The 17,962-nt window shown below is 40.1% G+C and overlaps 1 protein-coding gene across 7 annotated transcripts in view; it reads left to right on the top strand.

Moving 5' to 3' along the window:
* COLQ (collagen like tail subunit of asymmetric acetylcholinesterase) overlaps positions 1–17,962 on the top strand; it is a 43,937-nt gene that overhangs the window by 10,140 nt on the left and 15,835 nt on the right. For 4 of the 7 annotated variants that reach the window (XR_012633227.1, XM_074900486.1, XM_074900482.1 and 1 more), the window contains exons 2-11: positions 3,271–3,383; positions 5,189–5,293; positions 7,957–8,001; positions 8,709–8,735; positions 10,373–10,444; positions 12,859–12,921; positions 13,937–13,963; positions 14,610–14,654; positions 15,370–15,405; positions 16,319–16,399. Coding sequence is in view for 6 of the 7 variants with exons in the window: in XM_074900486.1 (XP_074756587.1) it covers positions 3,271–3,383; positions 5,189–5,293; positions 7,957–8,001; positions 8,709–8,735; positions 10,373–10,444; positions 12,859–12,921; positions 13,937–13,963; positions 14,610–14,654; positions 15,370–15,405; positions 16,319–16,399 (614 nt within the window). In the remaining variant the exon portion in view is untranslated. The remainder of the gene's footprint in view (positions 1–3,270; positions 3,384–5,188; positions 5,294–7,956; positions 8,002–8,708; positions 8,736–10,372; positions 10,445–12,858; positions 12,922–13,936; positions 13,964–14,609; positions 14,655–15,369; positions 15,406–16,318; positions 16,400–17,962) is intronic. The other 3 variants (XM_074900485.1, XM_074900483.1, XM_074900484.1) reach the window with 3 other exon arrangements.

Here is a 17,962-nt window from a genome sequence, read left to right as displayed (position 1 = left end):
CTCAGAGACCTGCTTCAGGGGTACCTGCCTGTACCCCTGGGTGAAGGCTTCTCTCTGGCTCTGCATTGGACCATCTCAGACAAGAGTTCCCAAATTCCAGCTATGATCAGAAGCAAGCAGTCTGCAGGAACAAAATTAAACATTGCAACAGCTTATCTAAAATATGTTATTTTCTGAAGCAATCATTGCCAGTATACTCATAGATTTTTGTAGTCCCTTTCTTCAGACTACAAGAAATTAACATATAGTCTGGACCGTAAAAATAATTTGAGTTTGAAAACGGTAAAGACTTTCTATTTTAAAGCTGACTATTATAATTTTTCTGTTCTCTGAAAATAACTGACACTTAGACAAGTCCTAGAAGGAGTTTTTCATTTTGTCCTCCTTCTCTTATTGAATACATTCTTTGATACTGATGCTGTTGAAAGAGCAGTTTCCATATGAGACATGTAAACGCACGCTCTGTGTAGGCAGGGTCTTCCTATTTCACAGAAAACTATGACAGTCCTATTCTTGGGCTGAGATTTTTTCCACTGATGGGGACTGGAGTATTCCAAAGCTGTGTTTAGCAAACAAAGCTAACCTGGAGCCTAAAAATACATATTGTATTTGCAGAGAGCCTGTAAACCTGTCAGGGTAACGCCTTTTGTGATAAAAAGCAAGCCAATACTGTAATGGCTGTACATCTTGGACCTATTGCAGTTACAAAATCCATACCAATGAAAGGCGGTGCTTATTGGAAGATTGAATTATAGTGGCCATACGTGTAGTCACTCTCTGACTCATTCATTTTTTTGCTCCCTCTGCTGTTGTATCACCTGTCATACCTGCATGTGGGAGGTCCTTGGGTCCAGGACCAGTTTTTTCTTAAATATTTGCTTTGCAAATACACCTTCCAGAACTTAGCCATAGTTAATGATGGTTCCCCTGAAACACTAAGTAGCTGCATCATTATATAATTGATATCTATCCTATATAGTAGTCATAGTAATTAAATAGTTTTTTGTTGTTTGTTTCCACGCTGAGACCAGTACATGCTATCACCATATATACCAGCAAACCTAAACTGGATTTCAACCTAACTGTTGTACAGTAGTATTAAAATAAGACTATAAAGACTGAAGTCAATGGCTATTTTGCTACCAACTTGGTTAGCTGTAGTGTTTTTCACAATAAAACCTGTTCTACAGAATTTCAGACCTTGCTTCTAAAAAGGAAAATCCGAATATTCTGCAACCTAGGACTTGACTTTACTCATGAGGACATAAGTATCCTATTAAAGCTATAGATGTTTAATCTATGTTTAATCTTATCTTTGCAAAATATTTAAAGAACAAGACTTTAATCTTCTCTATTTTTTAAAAAAAGTAGCAGTATAACTGCAGTAATGCAAACCTTTTTCTACAGTGCCTGGTGGTGATCTCTTAGCAATTAAGCCACATTGGGCCAACTTTGATAGTCTTATTCTTGTTGAATGATAATAATCCTATTGAAATTTAGCTAGATCATGCAATAAGGCAATACTAATAAATAGTGATGATTTTGGAATGTTGCCTACAATAAAATAAGACACGTTTTATACCTTGTTAAATTACAAGCTGTCCATTGCTTTAATAATATGCAATTTAGTCCCAATTGCAGTATGTTCAAATACAGTACTGAAATTAAGACAACTGTATAAGTATGTGTGGTAAAAATTGAAGACCTTAGTTACAGCTGTGTAAGAGTGACAGAATTCAGAATAAGCCAATGCAGGACTTAACTCTACATACCTTTGTATTTTGTTGCTTAGAACTGGAGATAGGTTGCTTAGAACTGGAGACAGGTCAAACCTTTGCTACTTTTTAAAGGGCACTGGCATTTTCAGTGTGTGTTTCAATCTTTAAATGAAATAATATATATATGTGTATTTTTTATTATAAATCTTCTGCATTTCTCTTAAAGAGAAGTTTTTGGTTGTGTTTCAAACTTGTGAGGAAAAGTTGAGAAAAAGTCTTTATTACAGACCCTTTCAGACTTAAATTGACTCATCTCTCAAAGGTATCATTGCAAATAATGTTTTGATAGAGAAAAAAAGTCTGGATAACATAAACTACCCCTGAATGCTGCTGAATCACACTCCTCTGGGCAGCTTTTTTTTTTGTGCATCAGGACTGAGAAAATGCTGGCCTCATGAATGTGGGATGGTGGAACTGGTATAATACATTTTCTGAGGCATTTTTAAAAAATCTGTATCTCTGTCCCTTAGAAAATTTGCCTGACCTTGAGATGTGACTAATATCCAGCCTGAGGTTGATTTGCACACAAATCTAGCAATTTTGTCAGGTTTGTCTTCCTAGAAACCTAATTTAGAGATTTTCTATTAATACCAGATACTTCACCATAGGCTTTTCTTCCTACTCTATTTGGCTCCCTGCCACCATTCAGTTCACAGACCATTCCATCTGCTGCTAGCCAGAGGAAGAAACCAGCAGACATAAATAAATGTTTGCTGTCCTTGGCAAAACCTTTGCAAAAGGCCCCCACCCTGGGTAGAGATGCATTTCCCAAGGAGTAAATAGGTTCAGAAAAAACCCCCATCATCTTCACATCCTTTCTCTGTGAATCTGGTCACAGCTTCTTGTATTGTTGATGGAAGTTTACCTCTTAGAAAAGGTTAAACACATTGCTGAACACAAGTGAGATGCTGCCTTACCAGTCAGTCAGTGACAAAGCTATCAGCTAAATCTGGGTTGCAGAGCGTTTATTCTTAGGGATGATGCATGAATCAGAAAGAAGGCAACCTGGTTTCAGTCCCAGGGGAAATATAAGCAAATGTGCTGTGGAACAGCTTCCCACTCTGTTATCACAGAAGTGTCTGAAGTGATTTGGTCCATGGGGAAGGTTGGTGGGCAACAGCATGGAGTAATCTTGGTGGCACGTGGGCTGTAACAGGAACGGGAAGATGCCATTTCTAACACCCGTTTGGAACAGAGGGTAGAGAAAACAAGAAAGAATTCGATCTATTTTCTAATGTTGCCTATCTGAAATTTTCCAAAATCAGCCTGTTTCATAGCCACAATAAGAGCTTAAATCTCTGCATAGCCTTCAGCACAAGAAGGAATCTATAGACTTAAGGGACCACCCAGTTTCTTAAATCCCTGCTTTGATTACAGTGTTACTGTAAGTGCACGCAGGATGTAGGAAAATCCTGCGGGTTGGAAACTCCTCTTATTCTGTAAGAAATGTTTGTGGTGTTCAAGACAACAGATGAGTGTTTGTATTGAACAGATCTCCCTTGTTTGGAACAGAAGAAACAGTTCAACCGCAGAGCATGCTGCCTCCTTGGCCCTCCTCCACCACCCCTGTTTCCACCACCGTACTTCAGGCATGGCTGGAGCACTGTAAGTGTGGCCCAGGAGCCCTTCTCTTCTTTTTACCTGGCTTTTTATGTATGACAAAGACTGAAGCATCCTCTCAAGTACTGCTTCATGGCATCACTCAGCAAACTCATTTGTCTGTGTTGATATGGGTCTGTTAGGACAATCATTTAACATCTCAGGCTGAGGCTTGAAGTAGATCTCAAAGTAATGAAACGAGGCTGGGTTTGTTCACACAAATAATTTAATTAACTTAAAATACTCTCCTTACTCTGTTTGGGGAAATTTCTTAGAGTAAGGCAATCCTGAACTAAAGGAAATGGCAATGCCATAAAACAAGTAAGGACAGAAATGCAAATGTCCATCCTGCACAGTGATTTCAGGGTGTGCATTATGTATTTATGTGTCCTGCTTTGCATCACATTTGCCTTACTCAGTAGGTGAAATGAAGGTCCTGAAATACTCCTATGAAATCTGTTCCCACCATTTAATTCTGCAAAAATACATGTGTTTGCTGGTATGGAGTTTTCACTCACCCTCTTAGGCACATACCTGCTCTGTATGATGTGTATCCATACAGATGTGATAACATATGGAATGTACAGGATACAATACATATATGATATAGCAGTATGCCAAATTACTCTTATTGCCAGGGTCTGTTAAATCCCATACATTTTCTACCCCAGCATTAAGAATTTTTCCACCTACTCAGTATTTCCTATTTCTTAATTCCATTATTCCTTTACCATATACAAGTACTGCAATTATTGCTAGTGTTATATAAATAATTATTAGTAAGGTGTCTGACAAGAACTAACCCAAGAAGAAATACAGTGTAAAATCCTCTGTTGTCTTCAGAGAGATCGGGATTGAGCTCAGGGTGTTATTCCCCCCAAACCAAAATCTAGTTGCCTCCCCCTTCCTCATCCCCTCCCTGTGCCTTGATTTCCACAGAAAGCAGACCCAGAGACAAGATCTCCTTAGGAATGGTGGTATATTCCTTCAGTGAGGATGAGGTTGGGACCAGGGTCCCTGAGATTCCCCCAAGCAGCCCAGAATGTAATCTGAGGATAAAATCATCCTTTACACCATCTTCCTCATAGAAAGATGAAATAAAATAAGCAGTCACTAGGAGAGTGGGAGCCACATAATTCACTATGAGCAGTTTGTGCTTTGGAGTCTCTAGTTGGAGCTTTTCTGGAAAATGGCTTTTCACTTGGAAGCTGAAAATCAGTTGTGTTAACCCAGTGTTTCCGTCTCAGTGTTTGTTTGCATTTCCAGGGGAGATCAGTTTTGTCACAGGACATAAATAAGCCAGTTTACTCATGAAATCCTGATTTTTAAGTCAAGAGGTTAGACATTCATTGATGATTAAAGTCATCAGCTCTAGTCTGCAGTGAATGAATGCCTACGGGTTAGTATCTTCTGGAGCGAAGTTCACGCTGCCAATACCCTCACTGAGCATAGCCTCTATTATTAGAGCAAAGACGCTATTTTTGGAGAGGAGCTGCTTCTTGTAAAGTGGGATGGAGAGAGCAGGGTCAGGTCTAAGAATAGGTCAGGGTCCCACGCTGGATCTGAGGGGCGTGCAGCAGCACGGCTGCGATGTGCCTCTGGGAGAGGAGGAGGAAGCATGGGGCAGGATGCTATGCTGAAGTGCTAATATTCAACCATCCGTGAAGATAACCTTGTAACAAACCCTAGGCTTCTCCCTATGGCAGCAAATAAACTCTCGAGGCTGTAGCATTTGGTGGATGTTTTCTTACACATTTCTCCGGCAGGCTACGTATGGCTGCATGTTCACTCATATCTTTTATGTTATGTAGAAGCTGCTTGCCCTGGATATGAAAGAGTTGTGTCAGGAGCTCCAGATAATACAGGCTTCCTCTCTACCCGAATTGCATTGCCCTGCAGGGCCTCCTGGCCCCCAGGTGAGTGATGCATTTGTAATTAAACCACATTGTCCTCTCACTTGCTCCAAGGTCCTTACAAAGCTGTAAAACATCTGCAAATGCTTTTTACTACTTAATAATCATACCAAGCTCTGGCTTAATTTCATTTTTATATGGCTATGCACAAATCATGTAGGCTTTTTACCCTGTATTCTCATCCCTGCCTTGCATACTCCAGTTGGTTTCAAGTGGACACTTCATTTGTGGAGTTTTACAATAGGTAGTACTCATCAAAAATCTTGGAGGTGCCGTCTCTTCCTTCAGAGACTCTTTGCTAGTTTTTTCTTTGCATTAGACTCTGTTGCCCTTTATGTGAGGGAAAGAGCCTGTGGAGTGGATGCGCAAGAGGTACAATGAACTTGAATGTTAGTGGAGTACATCCCTTTGAAGGCAAACACCTACAGTAAGCAGCAGGACGAGGAGGGGACTCAGGAGGGCAGTGGAGTGAGATTGAGGAGATGTGGAATCTCCTAACTTGGCCTGCAAAGTCTCTGCCTCTGACTTGCTGAGTAGCCTTGGGCTAGGGTTTTTGACCTCCCATTTAATTTTCTACAATTTGTACATTCAGAAATCCTCTGAGGGTGGTCAGAAATCTTCTGAGGGAACAGTCCACCTCTAGGGAGAAGATTTTTGTGAACATATATGATGTGTGGAGAAGATCACCCATCTGTCTTTCCATTCCAGTTCATTCCCTCCAAAGAAAAAATTTTCATGAACAGGTACTTTCGGTTTCTTCTGGAGCACAGACGGTCCTGATCTATGTGCTGTGCCTAGTGCTTTGGGACAGTGATCTTCCTCAAGGCCCCTGGGTGCCAGTTTTATTACAATACCGCTAATAGCAGACATGGCACAGGACCTTTGCTGTAGCAAAACTGTGACTGAGGCTTTGGGAACCTGAGAAGTTAACAAGCACCCAAACATTATTTATAAAGTATAGACAGTACATTACAGTAAAGGTTCAGTTATGTGGCAAAAAGCTTAAATTATTTAGAAGTCAATACTTCAGAAGGTATTTGTAAATAGTCTGAAGTTGCAATATGAAAGCCATAAAGTCTTGTTTGATGAACCTTGACTTTATTTTTCTGCCATTTTGTCTTTGCTGAGACACAGAATGAGGCAGATTCATTTAGTATGTGAATGATGAGGTGTGGAGGGAAGCGACGGGAAGTGTTTGTCCTGTCCTGTATTGAGAAAAGTCGTCTCTGTGTTATGAAACATCCATGTAGTGTGGTTGGCCACGATCCATAGTTGCAGTACATGTGAAAGAAGCAGTCGTTATTTCAGTCTTCGCTAGACTGTCCTTTTTTTAAAAAACTCAATACTCTCTCTGACTTAAATTGGAAGAACAGTAATATTAAATCCATTGTTCTACAAAGTCCATTGCTATAAATAATATTAACCTTGCAACCAAATGATCTACCATCCCTACAAGAACATTTTTAAATAGAGTAGGCTGGCAGATTTTATCACAACAGCAGACAGTAGGGTAGGTATAACATGGCTTTGGAATTTTTAATTATAAATTATGGGACTGTGGCTTGCAATGGGACAATGTTAGAGTCAGAAGTTCTCTGCACAATACTTTTATGACAATGGACACCTGAAAAGAAATGCTAGCATTACAAAAAAATATCTAAAAAGCACTTCTGAATTTTCTGCTGTAACTTGCATGTCTATCAAAAGAGTTGTAAAAGTGCCTACTATTGATTCAGAACTGATTTTTAACACTTTTTCATAAGAAAAAGATTTAGATCTGTAATTGTATAACTCAGAGTATAATTCCTTCCATAAGAAACCTAAGGTAAAATGAAAGAAGTAAGACAAAATTTGGCTCTAATAGGGTGCATTCTGGTTTACACTATAGAAAATCTAAAATAACTCTACGGAGAAAAATAGTTGGAGTAATTTGCATTTGGGGGTATATTTTGCTCTTGTTCATGTACAATTTGCATCGTGTTTTGGACAGTATAAGACAGTCAGGATCCAAACCTGGAGTGAGTGATTTGTACGGTGAATCTAATGCTCCTGTGACGCAGGCTTATGGAATTTTTTTCCTTAGTCATTCAAAAATAAAAGGTGGTCTGTGAACTGAAGCATTCTAGAAACAAAACTGGTTTTCTGAATCTTTTTCTGAAATGGGGTTCAAGGTCTCTCTGGATTAAGAAGTCTCCTGAAAGGAGAATCAGCCTCATTTGAGAGAGAAATATCTTCAGGATTCAGAAGTGGTGGCAATCCTCCATGTCCATACCACATTGAAGAGCCCATCCCACATGTTTTATGCCACTTCCCTTACCACCCCTTTGGCTGACCTCCTTTACTAGCTGATGTGGTGTCTCCATGTCCTTGTTGTCACTGATTCTTCAGGACTCCAATAACTTCTTATCTTTCCTTTGCTCCAGACCTTTTTTCTTGCTAGTTTTCTTCATCTGGAAGATGCTCTTGCACAACTCTCCAGCCTGCCATCCAGCAGTGGCACAGACCTGGCATTTAGAGGCTACATTCAAACACCACATCCAACACCCCAACCTTGTAGTATCACACTCTTCCCAGGAGACACCTAGAGGGTGAAGGCTTGAGGGAAGACAACCACCAGTGTCTCCTTACTAATGAAGTTTAATAGTAGCATTCATTTTTCTCCCTAGGGTCCACAAGGAATTCCTGGTATAATGGGACCAAAAGGGGAGAAGGTAAGTGTCTGTGGTTATGGACCGTGGCATGTTTCTGAGGGGCAAAGAAAGGATGGGGCTGTTTACTTTTTTCCTTGTCTGTTTAGTGAATGGTGGACCTTACAGATGTGGGTATTTTCTTTAACTTGAATGTAAATCTGTGAATTGGTTTGAAGCTGTAATTTAAAGCTTCATCTTTCAGTGTTCATTTTCAGTCCTGAAATACTTTTTATGGCTTCTCATAATAGCTGCCTCTGTCTAGAGTATGTATTAAGAAAGCAGCTCAGGCTCACAAGTCAGTAATCTTACTGATTCAAAAGCCTTTGAACGCTCTGTTCCTCTGGGAAGACATGAGAAGAAGAGCTCTCCCATGCAGTGTTAATTGTGTGGGTCAGCTCAGATATTAAAACTGGCCTAGATGTTAAGTTATGGCTTCAGATATGCAAAGCATTTGCTCCATGATGGTGCTTAATGAGCCTTATACCTGAAGCTGGGCACATAATTACATGCTTTGCTATACAAGGGCATGACTGTAGATTTAGGGCTGAGAACACAGGAAAGACCAAGGAGCTCTGTCAAAGTGATTCTTCTCATTTTACCTCTGGAAGCAGTCTTGAACACAAAGATATTCCAAATATTTATTTATTTTCATAATATAAATGCATTGACTAATGAGCCACTGTGCTCATGTGGTGCCTATGAGACTAACATGTTCCTTTCTCTGGCAGGGGGAGATTGGCAGGCCAGGAAGAAAGGTATGAACCAAGATGCTGTCTCAGAAAGCCGTCTAATATTTGACACATAGCAGCTGTCAGAGAGGGGATGCAGACAACAGTTAAATAAAAATTAGCTAATGTTGTAGTTTAATCTGTTTGTGCTGCTTCCCCAGGTACCCAGGGTGGGTGATAGGGACCCCTGGGTGCAGGGCTGGACAGCTGGACCCTCTGGCTTGGAAAGGTGTCCCAGCTGGTTTGAATTCAATAAATTCCCTCAGTAAGAGCATGAGGCTCTGGCCGGACAATTAAAACAGAGTAGGAAGTTACCTGAACTGTGCCTCTGTGGACAGGGGAAGCAGAGTATGGGAGTTATCATAAAAGGTGTATTAAAAAAAGCCCAAAGCAAAATCAAACTTTTGACACCTCCAAAGTCTAAACAAGGCTCAGTCAAATACCCCTGAAGGAGGAATAACCATTAATGATTACACTTACAGAGTTTTGACACAAATGCTATATGCTGACTACAATCCTATGCCTGGTGACATATGAACCATGATATATTATCAAAAATATGTGCCCCTACATGTGATGAAACAGAATACGCTATGTCAGATGCTAAGTACCTCCATTTAATGTAATTAACTTTTAAAGAAGATAGAGATGCAGGATGAAATCAGAGGTATGCAGGGGGTAGTCACTAACCAGGAAAAGAAGTACCCTTCTAATAATACACCAAGGATTTAAACACCCTTCTAATAATATACAAAGGATTTTAACACCAGCTACCAATCAGTAATTCAAATAAATACAAAACACATTTAATTTAAATTGCAAATGCCCTACAGTAAATAAAAATATTACTCACACAAATTCCAAGTGTTCAAAACAGTGATGTCTCAGAGTCATCCACCAAACTACAAAGAGAGTGCAAACCTTAAACACATTACATCTGTACTTATTCTTCTGACAAAAACTAGTCATGTCCAGAAAAGAAGTTGCTCAGGTTGGAAAGAAAATGTTATAACTTTTGTTAAAAGCTGTCTGGCTCATGGGATGTCACTCAGCCCCTAATGTCATGATGACATTTCTAAGATCATATGGTCAAGTTGCATAAAGCAGTGGAATAGCACTAATCTGCAGGATTTTAGGAGATACTCAAAGAGTGATTTACAGGCAGTAATCAAAATAGATACATGTATGTAGTTATTGTTAGTCATATAGCAGCTAATAAAGAGCAATTGCAGCTATTAATATGAGAATGTTCAAAATAAGAACGGTAAATAAAAATATCTTAGTAAAAATTTGGTTCTGTTTTTAACATAAATTGCATTCATACTGATATAATTGCATGCACGTCTTTTTGATTTACATGATATTATTAAATGAAAAGACAATTTAAGTTATTGATACTTGGGTTTTAGGATTATTATTTTGACTGTATGTAGATTTATTTGCATCAGTATAACCTGCTATTTCCGCAAGCCCACTTCCTACAGCAGTATCAACACAAACTGTATTATGAATATAGTATTTTTTGTATTAAAAACACGGTAACGAAGCATTTCTAGGTCTTTTCCTGAAAATACTTTACTCCTCCATATCTCCTGTGTGCAGTGGAGGCCTGTGTGTAGGAATGATGTTACATGAATCATTGTAATCGATGTTTTCTGTTCAAGGGTAGACCAGGTCCCCCGGGCATCCCTGGGATGCCAGGACCAGTAGGATGGCCTGGACCTGTGGGACCGAAGGTAAGACTAAAATTCACATGGAATAACCTGTTCAACATCACAGTCTGAACAGAAGAGTTCTCTAGGGAAATGTCTAAACCGTTATCTGCTGGAGGCTGGGAAGCTGCAGCAGCACAAGGACACTGTGCTTGTCCTATTTCTTACAGTGCTCTGCAAAGACCTGCCCAGTCTAGGGTTAGGTTACTCCACCTTCAGCCTAGCCCCTGTAGCACTTCTTATGTGGATTAAAATGTGTCAAAGGAAAATTGAAAATCAATCTGATGAAGACTCATTCATAACCACCAGTGTCTCACAATCACGCAAATCGGTGTTTCCAAACTGATCATCATCTTTATGACTGTTGTTTATGATGGTCTCTTTGCCTGAATGCGTACTTCTTCGCAGCATAAATGTGTGCCCATGTGATCAGAGGGAAAATACCAGGCTGCTATCAGGAGAAAGAGATTACAAATCATGAGGATTGCCGATCACATCTTTGAAATTCATTCCCATACAAACAAACATTAATTCCTATGATCTTTAATAACCAACAGCAGAAGAAATGGCAAGGCACTCTTTGCTACTGCAGAGTGGTTGCTTCATCTGAATTTATTATAAAAAAGCTGCAGGACAGTCCTTTACTGAGTATTATCTTACGCAAAATGTATACAGCTCTTCACAGGATCCACAGCATATGGAGTTTCTACTGGGACTTTTGAGATAACTTGCTTTTCTTCAATCCAGTATGCATCAGGTAAAAGGACTGCACACAATGTTTAGTTCAAAGCTGCATTTTGCAATAAATCTTTGACTTTTCATTTGTTCCATGAAGGTTGGTGCCTATACCTCAGAGGACATGATGCAGTAGTTCTTGCTACTGCAAGAATAATAGTAGATGACTATAGTAGATGATTCAAGCCGCATCTGGGAAGTAGCCTCACAAGATCTTCACAGCTATGATAGATGAAGAACATCACAATATAGTATGTGGAATGTAGGCAAGCAACAAGAGAATATGTACTTGAAAGGAAGCAATGTTCACTTTGAACTATGAGATAGAAAATGGTATGTCCCCCCAAACACATTCTGTGCTATGATTTCCCACAGTGGGAGCAGTGAAAGCAGAAGGAAGGTCCAACTACCTCCTTCCCTCACAGTCTTAGTACTGAGAGCAGAGCAGTCAGAAAACTCATTCACTTAGCCTTTTCTTTATATAAGTTCTAGTTTTATTTGTGAAGTCTTCCTAATTTTGGTTTTATCTCCTCTTTGTCTATTGTTATTTCATCACACTCCTATAAGCATCCCTCACATTCAGTAGTAATACTTTTTCCTATATTTTGACTGCAAGTCCTAACTGCTGTTTGATTCCAATTCTTCTGCTTTTATTGTCTCATCTGATACCTGTCTCTTCTGTTCTTTAGATGGGTTCACACTTTCATTCCTTCTGGTCTTTATAAATTTGGGTTTCCTGCCTGTCATTGAAGGCTCCAGTCGAATAGAGGCCAGCAGATCTTTGTGTTCTCTTCCACTGGTTGTGCCTCTCTTTTCCTTCACTTCATCTCATCTCTGGTATTTCCAAACTCCTGATACTCATCTTCACCACAGTCATTTGCTGCATCCTCTTCTTGCTGTAAATCTCCAGTAAGCTGCTGTTTGGTCTGTTTTGGTGGTTTTTTTTTCCCATCTCTGTGCCTTCTATTTCTTCAGCTAGGTCTCCTTACTTGTCTTCTCTTTCTTTGACACAGCCTTGGTCCAATCCTTATTTCTCCTACTTTGTTTCTTCAAGTCTTTTCTGAACTTCTGCCGGGGCAGCAGCCAATGTGAAAATCCTCTCCATTTCTAGGACAGTGAAAGCCAAAGGAGAATGAGAGCCAACTGTATTATGCTGGTAGGGCTGCTGTATGTCTGTGGGGACTACTCTGTATTTCACGCTAGATATAATTAGCTGACAGCAGCCAGAGAAGTTGTTGTAAAGCCTTTTCATGATTTACTGGCTCCAAACCACTGTAAAGCACATGATGTCTCAGAACTGCAATAAAAGTAGTCAGTATGCCTCCCCAAGCCCTAAAGTCTTGCAGCAAAATACCTTTCTTTTCTGCAACTCAGTGGAAGTGATGCTGAGTAGAGACAATGCACCTTCATGCAGAAAAAGGATCCACAGTTGCTGTTAATTTGCTTGCGTGTCCTTTAATAACATCTGGCAGAACTTAAGCACAAGTTACGTGCCCAAGAAAATGCAAATAGAAGAATAAGATAACATATGAGGACTCAGACAGAATGCAATTGCAGTGTAGACCTCTGACTACAATGCTACACCAAAGGTCAGGCTTGTCTCAACTCGGTGACATAAACCCTGAACCGCTAAACTGTCAGACATTCAAATATGACCTCATCAGAGAGCCACAATCAATAACTCTCTTTATTGACCCCTTTAGGGTGAAAAGGGAGAGTTGGGTGTGATGGGATTGCCAGGTACAAGAGGACCAATGGGCTCCAAGGTTTGTTAACCAAATGCTGCATTTTCAGACATTGGTTTCTAATGCTCTGCTGACAGCTGCTTCCCTCATGAATTTGCTGGAAAGCATTTATCAAGATATATCTTTTCTAATACAGCTAAAAAAATATGTTCTACTTCAAACAAGATAATGTTGTCTGGCTGGGCTTGGCTGTGTTTTTGGCTTTTCATAAAATTGCTTTGGTATAAATTACTGTGATGCAAAAGTTCATTTTAAAAGCAAAACTCATCTATAATTGTATCCCACTAGAAAACTGGAATTCTTAAGCATATCTGCAGCATTAAATCATGTCTGCAATGTTTTTCACCCACCTCATAAGACTGTGGAGATCATTTTGGTCCTCTACTAAAACCGTGCATATGTATTGACAGTTGGATAGTAAGCAAAATTTGATCTTGGTGTTCTAGTATCTGCACATCATCATCTATAACATATCCTCTGCCTTTAAATATTTAAGCCACAACACTTTAAGGTACTTGAAAAAACATATAATCATAACCAGTTTATTGAAATAAAGGACTGGAAAGAAAAATTGAACACTGATGTTTATTATATATTTCTTAAAGAGAAATGCAGTTTTATAGTAATCTTCACATTAGAAGATTACTTAAGTATAATTTAAGGATGTTCCATGGAGAAAAAACAAACCAGAAGAAGAAGATTATTACTAAAATTATTTTAGATTATTAATTGTGGCTTTATTCACTTTCAGTTACATTTTCTTTCCCTTGTTTCAATTTTAAAGCAATAGCAAACATGCTGGCTTTACCTGGCTTTTTTACACTGGCTTTTGGGCTGAGTTGTCTTGCCTTTAATTCACATTTCATAGCTCTGTTTCAGTGCAATTTTAGAAGCTATAAATATTCATTTGCGTTTACAAGTTGATGCAATTAATTATCCGTGCTTCGTTCTTTTTCTTCACTTTAAAGTTTGAAAGTCCGGCTTCTTGGGTGATCTTGAAAGTGAGAAGCATTAAAATACCTATCATTCCCTTTAGGGTTTTCCTGGAACTAGAGGAGAAAAGGTCAGTGTGACAATAGATTAATGTATAATTTAACAATTGGAAACAATTATGTAAAAAAAGTAACTGTAGAAATGAGATTGAATGTTGATGGCGTGAAATCTAAAGGTCCCACTGAGAAATGAAAACAAACATTGAGAAGGAGCACAAGCTTGGGCTGGGATTCTGAAGAAGTGAGTTTTACACCCCATCTTCTTGTGAACAAGTTACTACAGTGCACCTCACTACAGTTTCCCCATCTGTAGAACGGCTATAATAATTCTTGTTGGTCTGGTTTATTTAGGGTATATACACTTTGGCACAGAGACAATTTTTACTGTAAGTCCTTACAGTGGGACCTGAACTTGGATAAAGCCAACTGGGGAAAAAAAAAAATCAAGTTTGGAAGTATTATGTCCAGGAAAGCACATATTTTAAATAATTTTCTGAGGAGAATGTTTACCTTTTCCTACAAGCCTTACTCTTAATGCTGTTATAGTATCAAGTAAAGTAATAAGGAAAAATTTAAAGTATCTACCATATACCTCACTCTGGAGATATTGCTGTATTATGTGTGACTCCAAACAATGTCTCGTGTAGGAGAAATATTTTTTACTTCCTCATAAAATGGTAGCAATTAAGCTGTTGTCACCCTGTTATCTCTCTCCAGGGATCCAGAGGTGACAGGGGTGACAAAGGAGTCAAAGGAGACCAGGTAATTTTCTTTTCCAAATGGCTGTGAGCTTTAGCTGAACGTGCCCATAAGAACCAGTGTACTTCTGATAGCAAAAACCAGGAGTGGTGTGGAGGAAGGGAGCCTGGAGGCATCTTCTTGGGAGGGGAAGAGTGGCAAGGGGAGGTCCTACATGATAGGAGGGCAGTGGGGCAGCCTCTGTGTCCACATGCCCCCCAGCGCATAGTGGGATTGATGAGCCAGAGGGGGATTTCCCTGGAGGTAACCTCAGTCTCTCCTGGCCTGTGCAGTCCAGAACCTCAAGAGCTTGCCAAAATGCTTTTAGCTGGTGATATGATAATGCTGGGAGGGGGGATGGTGGTTCTTTTAACTAAGAAAAGAAAAATAAACTGCTTTTGATGTAAACAGAGAAATGCCATTCCCAAACATAGGCTTCGGAAGTTGTCCAGGTAGTGACCAGTTGCCTGTAGACAAAAGCACAATCCAAATGTTTTGCTGGAGGAGAGGAAGCAGGAGGCAGAGGAACAGACAGAGGAGTAGTGTTACTGCACAAAGGGCTTTACAGTAAAATTTTGCTTAGAATTCTCCACCTACCACATCACTCAGAGTGATGAATCACAGTGTGGGTTTTTTTAACCAATATCAGTCCAGGGCACTTGTTTTTCTTCCTTCCAAGGAAGGTGCTGCTTTGTCAAAGATCACTCCACATTCTTTGATTACTTTTCTCCTTTTGCAGGGAGAAATAGGCTTCCCTGGAATGCTGGGACAAAAAGTAAGTGAGTGTGGTGTGTTGGGGAGTTGTGTTAAGTGCTGACACAGGGTCAATAAGTGGCTTCAGGGACATCCTGGAAAGCATAAGACATTGGAGGTCTTGCTTCACTCAGTGACCAACACTACTTGGACTTGATCAAATTCCTTAGGCTTTTTATCTTAGGTGAAAACTCTGTTTGTTGTTGTTTCTCTATTTTCCCCAGAACATTGGCTTAGTCATAGTCTTCCTTCTGTTTAACTTATTCAAACTCTTGATTATAGATTCATAACTGCCCTAACTGTTTGGGTTTTATTCACTTGAAACTAATAAATATTTCCTTCTTGATACTCTGAATCACAATGACACTACTACAAATAGCAGCGACAACCATGGCCAGTTTTTATGTCATCATTATTCTGTACTTGAAAAACAAGCAAAATTCAGATGATGTCTTATGGATAGGAAGCCTAAAGGAGGATCATTTTATGAGATAATCACATCTTATCTCTGAAATTAGGATAAGGAAATAGTGGTCACCTCTAAGGAAGCTAGAAGATGAGAGAATTCCTCTCCCTTTCCCTGCGTGATTTTATTGCACATGCATCATAACAGCAAAGCAAGATATTGCCAATGGGTCAGAGAGTTTTGCTAGCCTTGACCTCTCCAAGTCTCTGATCATGTTTCTGATCTCTCCAGTTAGACTCCTCTTTAGGAAAGGATATTTCAGGGAAATGTAGGTAAATTGTAAGAGATATTTTTCATTTTATGCTTGTTTTAAAATATTTTATTGTAATTTTGGATTTTTGAAAAAGAAACAGTGACAGCATTATCTAGAGGAGTCATGTGAATAAAAGCACTGTCCGTCTGCTATCTTGTATAAGGTGGGTATAACCATGTACTTACATCCTGCTTCCTTCCCTCCATACCCACCAAGGGAGAGATGGGCCCGAAGGGACAACCTGGAGTACCAGGACACAGAGGACCTATTGGAAGACCCGGAAAACGAGGCAAACAAGTAAGACCTCAGTGTTTGCTCTTCCCATATCTCATGTCATCTCTGTGGTCATGGCGTACAACCATGTCATCTGTGCTTTTGTGGTACCATGCACTTTATCACACAGGGAGCAGACAGAAGCCTTGAAACACCTCTCATCCATGCACAGGCTACACAGGAGTTAAACCATCAGCTTTCGGGCTGAAGCCTTATCTGTATCATTCAGCTCCCTGGCCATGAATCATAGGGAAAGTTGTATTTTTCCTGTCTTGGTAATGAACTTGTTGAATACAACCTGAGCAGACCTTGAACCCCTCCTTTGAACCCTAAGCAACACAGAGTTATTGTCCCAGGCCCACTTGATGGCTAGAGAGTTGGTGCGAGGTCCAGGTCACAAACAGTGTGAGATGTAATGCTGTGGTGCCCTACACTTCGTAGATCCCAACCCTGAAGCTGACTTAGGGAGCCGGCAGACAGGCAGAGTGAAACGGTAAATGGGATATATCTAAAATTCAACACATTTCAGCCTGCCCAGGTGCCATCCTCTGTCCCTCATGAAAAGAGATTCCTGGGATGCTTGAAGGAAGGTTTGTAGCAAAACACTGGCTTTCTGGGGGTCTGAGGGAGGGATTGCTGTGGATGTTACAAGAAGTAGTTCCTCCTCACTTCAGCTCTGGGCAGAGTCAGTGTCAGCATCTTGCAAGGGAGGACCTGTCATCTGTCCATGAGTTTTCTCTCTGGCTCACTAGTGCAAAAAGCTACACTACTGCTAGCAAAACCACTGCTTGTGTGCACTGGCAGTAGCTGCCTGTACACTGAGAATGGTTTGCTGTAATGGGTTAAACTGCTATGTGGTCTGTGGCAATGAAAGCCACTGGTCTATACCTCAAACCCCAGTCCTGTATTACACTATAATATAGTCCTGGTTTCTAACACATGCACTAAGTGTCCATCCTGTGTCTGTTCAAGCTCTGCCCTTGCTGCCAGGCCTGCCTGGAGGATGATTTCTGTCCACACCATCCAAATTGTCTGAGTCAGACTTTGCCCAGGCCCCAGTGTCGGGGTCAACACAGATCAGCTTGCAGAACCACAAGGCCTTGGAGATGTCCAACACACCGTTCAAAGAACCAAAATACTAAAACACTCTGTGTTTCTCCTGTTTCATCTGATAGCACTAAACCAAGATTGATTTGTTAGACTGGATATTTATATGGTGGTTCTTGCCATAGTACTGAATGCCAGGGACAGATTCTTCAGCTCTGAAAAAGGTCAGGAAGACACATAGTGAGTGACCTTAAAGGATGGCGATCTTGTGTGGAAGATGTTCAGGAATTAGATGGTTGACAAACGGTCCTTATTTAGAGCTCAAAATAATTATGCTATTTTTTCAGGTGAGTTATGAAGTCAAGGAATTGTGTGTAAATTTGATACTGACTCCTCCACTATAGCATTTTCCAAGGAGGAGGTAGCAATATCGGTATAGTTACCTGGTCAAGTCACCCAAATGGGCCTCTTTGAGTGCACCTTTCCTTTTGTATTTATTGTAAGCAAGGATATTGGGCATACAAACGAGACCAGTTCCTG

Source organism: Athene noctua, chromosome 2 (assembly GCF_965140245.1).
Source record: "Athene noctua chromosome 2, bAthNoc1.hap1.1, whole genome shotgun sequence".
Classification (NCBI taxonomy): Eukaryota; Metazoa; Chordata; class Aves; order Strigiformes; family Strigidae; genus Athene; species Athene noctua.
Note: the sequence above shows the minus strand (reverse complement) of the source record. Positions and strands in the feature narration are given on the sequence as shown.